Here is a 7,270-nt window from a genome sequence, read left to right as displayed (position 1 = left end):
ACCATGGGCTGCTGCTGTTATTAAATACATATATTCTTAAAACAAGATCTTGTAAGTTGAATCATATTAAAATTTGTAACTTTTCGTATTCATTTATTTATTATTTATTATTTATTTTTAAGAAAGAATGTTTCAGAAGCCATATTCTAAGAAAAAGGATGCAGATACTCATTAACCCTAAATACCAAGCTAGGTATGGATATTAGAATAGATGTGATAAAGTAGTTTAGCAGCAGAGCAGAAAAAGAGGGAAGAAAAAGTTTAAAAAGAATAAAGAAAAAAGGGCAAACTACAACTAATAACAATTCAATTAGCCACTTTATTATGGAAGCCACCCCCCTCCCCCCAACCACCACGTATTATCCATCCCTTTCACCCACAAACCACCATTAAGCAAGAACAGCACCATAACCACCAGCTTTCCCACAAAGCCCTAACCAAATAAAGGAACCCTAAAGAAGAAGAAGAAGAAGAAGAAGATGATGATTATAAAGAAGATACCAATCCAGGTGGTTTCACAGCCTGTCCAGTTTATCAGCCTTAACCACCGGATTAGCCTTGGCAATGGCGTCGCGCCCTGAGGCCTTGAAATCAAATGTGCACTCGTGCTTCTCTGGGTAACGATGAGCCCCGCAAAAGGTACTCCCGCACTTGCATCTGAACCCCGTCAACCCCACCTTCTTGTTGCAGCTCATGCACCTGTTAGGCACCTTTGGCTCAGATTTATCGCCACCGCCAACACCTACATTACCGAACGTAAAAGAACATGAAGAGGAGGAGGAAGAACCGCCCGCTGTATCCAAAAAGGAAAACGACGACGTTCGATTCTCCTGCAACAGTTTCGGGTTGAAAGACATATTCATGGCCGCTTTAGCAGAGGCCTGTTGCTCTTCTTTAATGCGCAAGTCCCTGTAGCACTTCGAGCAAAGGTTCATCGTTGCTGCGGCGCCGAAGAAACCACACCCGTTGGCGCAGAGTATGGGCTCAGATGGTTGAAAGCTTGTTTCATCGTTTGTTTTGTTCTCAGAACCCATCTTTCTCTCTCACAGTCTGGTTCCTTCAAAACCAAAAAGAAAGAAGACTAAGGGTTAGGGTTTTGAAATTTTCCCGGATGCGGTTGCTTTTTCTCTCGAAAGCCTAGTAGATTTTCTCGGGATAAATCTTAATATTGCGTTTTACGCAAAAGATCAGTAGAACCCGATAGTTATAGTTTTTTTGGTGGCGTGTTTGGTCAAAGGTTTAATAACTTGACTCCAAAAAATAGAATTTAACTCTTACTTGTAAAGCAATCCTCCTGAAAGACGCAATTATCATTCCCAAATCCCACTATGTTTCTATTGAGCAAAGGACAACATCGTCTTTTCACAAACACAAAACCCGACTGTTACATAACAGAAGGCCCGAAACCCGAATTCGAGTCAATTCGAGAAGAGTCCACACATCCCTTCCAGTACCCTAACACCGGACCGGCGATCCTGTGAGGATCAACGGCGCCGATGAATCCAATTCGAAATTCAAACGAGAAAAAACAAAAATGAAAAAAACTCAAAAAGATGAAGATCTGATCTTCGGTCGAGTTAAAACTTTCCATCATCATCAAGACCCCAAAGCCACAAGAAATTCCAAAAAGATTCTTCTACCCTTGTTTGATGAATCGTAAAATCAGAGAAAAGAACAGGAATCAACAATCAGAAATTAGGGTTCCATACCTTTTCTCTTTAACCGATTATCGAAACTCCCCCGAAACTCTCCCTATCTCAATCGATCGATTGATCGAATTACAGAATATTGCGATTTGACGAACAAGAAACAGAGATGACGAAAGGCTGAGAACGAAAAGCAGAAAAGCAGGAAAGCAGAAAGAAAATAAGAGAAACCCTAATTTAGCCTATAAAGAGAGATCATATCAGACGAATTCAGAAGATAGCTCCACCGCACCGCACCTCTGTTTATGTTGTTTCCACGGCACCCCTGGTTTTGTGAAGGCTTCCATTGGGTGCACGGTATTATTATAAAACTCCTAATCCTAGCTGTCCGATCTTACCTTATATTTCAGTGACGCCATTTTTTTATGATCGGACGGTGGACATCGATTGCCTTATGTCGTTGTGGTGGGTGGATTGTATTGTGGCGAAATTGTAAAATATTGAAAAGTGGCTTTCAGAAAAGGTCTGCCTTTGCCTCACGCTTGAGTAACACGCTTGTTACCGAGGAACGGCGAACCCGGTTCGGCATAAAAGGGAGGGCCGGTAGGACGGTTGACCCGGCTAGTGGTGGGATTAGTTCACCCAGGAGCCCACCATCCAAATCCCAGCTGGCAACAACGTCGTTGCTTTGCTTGCATGCGCACCCCAACCCCCCCAAATCCCCACGCGCGCTCTTGACACGCTCCACTGGTAGTAAAAACGGTGCCGTTTTCGTACAATCTTAAATATTTACATTTGCTCACGCCTAACGCATTTATGTGTCATATGAATCAATGTCATACATTGTTCTTAATAAGTAACGTTATCAAATAAGATGGAAAATGTTCTTTATTAAGCACTAAATTATGATATCATCTATGACATCATCCCGTGTGAGATTTTGGTAACGATTTAATTTTCTTATTGATATTAGAATTGATTAATAGGACCAGGATGGTGACATTGAACGACATTATGATAACATTGAGTGATCACGATGACTGATGATAACGATCGAGTAACGCGAGAAGCGCAAACGATGCTGAAGCGTGGAATTAACAGTCAAGTGGGAAAAAAAAAAAAAAAAAAGTTTAGAAGGATTATGAGGCCGGCATACAAGATTTGGGACCCACGGTGGAGAATGATAAATATGGAAGGTTCGAGCCGCCTGGTTTTGTTGAAGGGGAGCGGCTCATGGGCAGCCCAGTTGTGGTAGGGGTGTGACCGCTCTCTGAAAGCCCCTAGGATGCGAAGGCTCTTTTCCAAATTTGCAGACTTTTGGCTCACATGTCAGGAGTTGATCCCATCCGGCGGCAGTAGAATCCTAAGTTGGCCTTGTATCAGTTTTTGTTTGTAAAGCGTGGTTTAAGGATTTTCCCGAGATTCCCTTGGGAGATTCAACCATGGCCCAAGGCTTGAGCCTAAAGTTTTGTTTAGGGCCATTTGGGTCAAAAGGTTTGCTTGCGGCGAGGCCCATCTGTCCCCAAGCGCGACTTTACGTAGTTTCAGCATGGGTAAAATATTTCGTCACGCCCACGTTTCCAGTTCCATTAAATTGGGCCGGGCCCAAATCTGATATGAATGTTGTCCTAAGGTTCACAAAAGGAAACCAGCCTGAGCATGGTTTGGGCCCTGGCTTTCAAATGCACAATGCGATTGATCTCCCTGACCTTGAGCTATGGGGTCTGCGAAGATCTCCAATTAACAGATTTTATGCATATCACGAGTCGTTCCTTGATTCGAGAAAAAGAAGAAGAAGGAAGTTCATAAATATTTTTAAGGAAAAACTTTTTTGTTGAGGAAAAAACCTCATGGTAAGACAGGTATTTTTGCCATAAAAGTTTCCATTTAATATGGTAACACATAAAGTGGAAAGGAATTTTTATATTTGTATAATTTTTAAAAATATTTATAAAAAATAATAATTATAAAAATAATTTGGGATTTCTAATAATTAAAAATGTCTTCTATTGAAAAATTATCTCTATGTTTTTAATTATATATTTTCTTATAAAGAATATGATATAAAATATTTCTTATATTCATATTTTTTTATAGAATAAGAAAAATTATTAAGAATATCTTTATAAATATTTTAAATCATGAGAATAAAAAGTTATAAGATGAATCAATAGGCAAGCAGCTCATGGTTCAAGGTTAAATCCGGTATTTAAATTATTATTTTTTTTTAATCATTTACTACCATAGGTTTGAAAATAATTTTCCAGCAATCATATTTTAAAAATTAACAAATAAAATTTTGTTCAAAAGTTAAAAAAAAAATAGTTATAGATTAAAATAATATAGTTAATATTTATATTTTGTTCTTAGGATGGTTCAATAAAGTAAGTAATTGTTGACATTAATGTATCAAATTAAACACCAAAAATATTTAAAATATTGTGAATTTCTTTTAGAATTTATTAAAAATTTATAAACAAAAAATCAAAGAATTTTTTCAAAAAAAAAAAAAGCAAGAAATTTCATGAGAAATTTTTTAATAATTTTAGTAATTTATTTCTATAAAAAAAAATTTTTAAAATAATAATTTCAATATAGATAATTATGTAAATACAAACTCTATGTGAATCATTACAAAAAATTTTATCCATAAGAAACCCTTTCCAATAAGTAACGGTATGCTTAGTTCTTGGAAAGTATTAAGGAAAGAAAAAATTGTTTAAAAAAAAAAGTTTTTTCATATTTGATTTCACCATAATTTGTTTAAATATAATTAAAATTAGTTAAAAATTATATATTTTAAAATCATTTAATCTTTATATAATAGAGGAAGGTAAGTAAAATGAATTTGAAGAAATATATAAAAATAATTTATTGATTTTAAATCTATTTTTTATTTTTTTTTCCACTTTTCTTCTTTACTTTATTTTCTTCACATTTTCCCTTAAATTTTTCAGGAATCAAACATAATCTAATATATAAATTAATAGTTAAAATAAAAACAAGTTTTTATACATTTAAAAAAAAAATAGGTATTGGAAGTGTAATTTGGAAGATATTTGATATATGTAATATTTATTATTATTTAATTATTTAAGTTGAATTTAAGTTAAATTATTTGACTTGAAATTTTTTAATTGATTTTTATTTTTTAACGATAAAATTGTTTCATAAAATTAACTTACATTTTTAAATTATAAAATTAATACATTTAACTAATATTTATATTTATTAATGCTAAGGAATAAATTTATACATTAAATATTCATTTAAAAAAAATATTATAATCACATAAAATAACTATGAAATATTGATGATAAGATGTGAGTGGTAAATGCAAAGTATTGATACACAATAAATTTTCATCAGATGTAGTAGACAAATACGATAAAAGAGATTTAAGATTTAAAATAAGTTAATTATTTTAACTTAATATATAAATTTATTTTTAATTTTAAATTGTAATATTAAATTATGAACGTAAAACTTGTTAAATGGCTTGTAAATTGTAGTCGGCCCCTCTACAATAATCATCTGTTCAAGAAATTAAAAGATGGTTGAACTTATTAACTTACCATCTAAACTCTTTTTGGGATCCTTGGCCCATCTATATATGATGACTCACTAAAAAGACACACAAGTCCTTATGATCAAACACATCCCTTTATAATGATAGAAAAAGATTTCAAAGATCATTTTCTTTGAATGAAATGATTAAACTCAAATTTTTGTGACAATACATTATCAATCAAAAATATATTTTCTACATGAACTCCTTATTAAAATCAATGAACCCACGAGTCAAATACAATATACACTCAATAACAATTGTTAGTGCATAAGTCTTGAACTCAACCACCCTTATGATTGAGTCAAGTCCACCTCAATCCATGAAGATTGAAACTAATTTTTAGTTTAGAAGGGAAACCATGGACATATATATGAGGAATAATGTATGATACACACAAAAGTTTATAAAAAATATTTTGATAATAAAATAAAATGTCGACAGGCTTTGAACAGGTACAATCCGAACAAAAACACCATACATCCCATAATTTACGAGTTGAAAAATCTGAAATGGTTGATTGCATTACATTACAAATATGAAAAATGGGATGGTGATATAGTAGCGAAGATGATGATAATGGGAGGATAGGTGATGATACTAATGATGAGAGTGTGTACCAAAAAACTTCAAGTGCAATCAATTGCACTGCACCCAATTGGATGGATACGTGAATGGGATGGTGATGTGGGGAGTGGACCCATTCCTGGGATTAATGCATATAGTCGTCATGATTGGTGCATGTGAAGCTACGTCTAAATGGTGTACAATTCCAAGACCACCCCCCACCCCACCCCCATTAATCTCTCAACACTTGAAGGTGGGAGAAGACGATCAACAGAAAAAAGAGACTCATTTCAACGTTGACTACCATCCCCAGTACCTGCCCCCTTCTCTCATTCACTCACATGTATTCATATTTGGAAAATTGGATTGGAGTAGTAGCAGTAGTAAAAGGAGGAATAATAAGGGAAGCTTGTGCGTGGCTCGAGTGGCTTGAGTGGCTCTCCTCCTCTTTCATATTAATGCCGCTACATTTCTCGTCTATTCAAAATAGGCATGATTATTGTTAGAATTTTACGGCACACATGTTCACAGTGCTATATACGTATACTTTAACAAGTGGGTACACTCTCACATGCCTCACAAATTTGTTTGTGTTCAAGATTTTTCAACTTGTCTCTAAGCTCCATCAGGCTTCTATGAATCATTGTGTCTACATTTTATTTTTTGTTTTTTTTTAATATATAAGCATTTTCACACGATTAATATACGAGTTAGTCATTAACTTATTATGAATATTGTTTCTTAAGTCTTAAAATCACATAAATGGCATAATTATGATTTGGTATATACCCAGAGAGAATAATGTTTTTAATATGTTTTTCAACTGAATCAATCACAAAGACACAGTCGGATTTTGGTTTGTAGTGAACTGTGTCTCTCCTTTTTTTTTTTTTTTTTTAAGCACCTAGTGTTAATTTTTCTAGAACCCTATGATGGTGACTCTGGAATGAATTTTCACTGTGATCATTGACCATTGAAGAGTGGACGATCATGGGGTTCGATACTTCAATTCATAGATTGGGAGTAGGTAGGGGAGATGACAAAAGAGATAGGAGCAAGACCCTCTTGACTACCGTAGAGTTTGTGATTATGAGTTTAATTAATAGGGAGGTTGGTAGGAGAAGACTGATGCAGGGAAACAGTTGTTGAGAAGACTGAAAAATACATAGCTTTAGGTAACTAATCCAATGCATCAACCAAATTTTCATTTTTTTTTTCTTTAACTTTGACAATGATCCTTGGCATATGATATATAAATATGGAAAGGATATACTCAAATTGAGAAATACGACAAGGTGGTCTGTTTCATACGTAAGAGTTGTAAAGGAAAAAGGAAAACTGATGACATAAAGTAGGACAGACACACACATCATGGATGAACTTGTCTACACATGCATCCAGGCATATTACACACACATACATATCTGGTCATTGAGACCATCATCTGCCATCAAATGCAGAGAGAATTAAAGAAGATGAGCCGGGGTTT

At 34.4% G+C, this 7,270-nt stretch overlaps 1 protein-coding gene across 3 annotated transcripts; it reads right to left on the bottom strand.

The window, feature by feature from the left end:
- Nucleotides 1–296: 296 nt before the first annotated feature.
- Nucleotides 297–2,270, bottom strand: LOC100259845 (zinc finger A20 and AN1 domain-containing stress-associated protein 1). 3 transcript variants are annotated; one of them, XM_059743318.1, is made up of 2 exons: nt 1,710–2,270; nt 297–1,057 (listed from the first exon to the last, which is right to left on the bottom strand). In XM_059743318.1, exon 2 carries the CDS (start codon nt 1,032–1,034, stop codon nt 516–518), a length of 519 nt encoding a protein of 172 aa, XP_059599301.1. In that variant the 5' UTR covers nt 1,035–1,057; nt 1,710–2,270; the 3' UTR covers nt 297–515. The 3 variants fall into 3 exon arrangements, with proteins under 3 accessions (XP_059599301.1, XP_010661707.1, XP_010661702.1); XM_010663405.3 differs by having other exon boundaries at nt 297–1,050; nt 1,710–2,105; XM_010663400.3 differs by having other exon boundaries at nt 1,279–1,980.
- Nucleotides 2,271–7,270: the final 5,000 nt, after the last annotated feature.

Source organism: Vitis vinifera, chromosome 2 (assembly GCF_030704535.1).
Source record: "Vitis vinifera cultivar Pinot Noir 40024 chromosome 2, ASM3070453v1".
In the NCBI taxonomy this organism is placed as follows: Eukaryota; Viridiplantae; Streptophyta; class Magnoliopsida; order Vitales; family Vitaceae; genus Vitis; species Vitis vinifera.
This window is presented reverse-complemented; position numbering and strand designations above follow the sequence as displayed.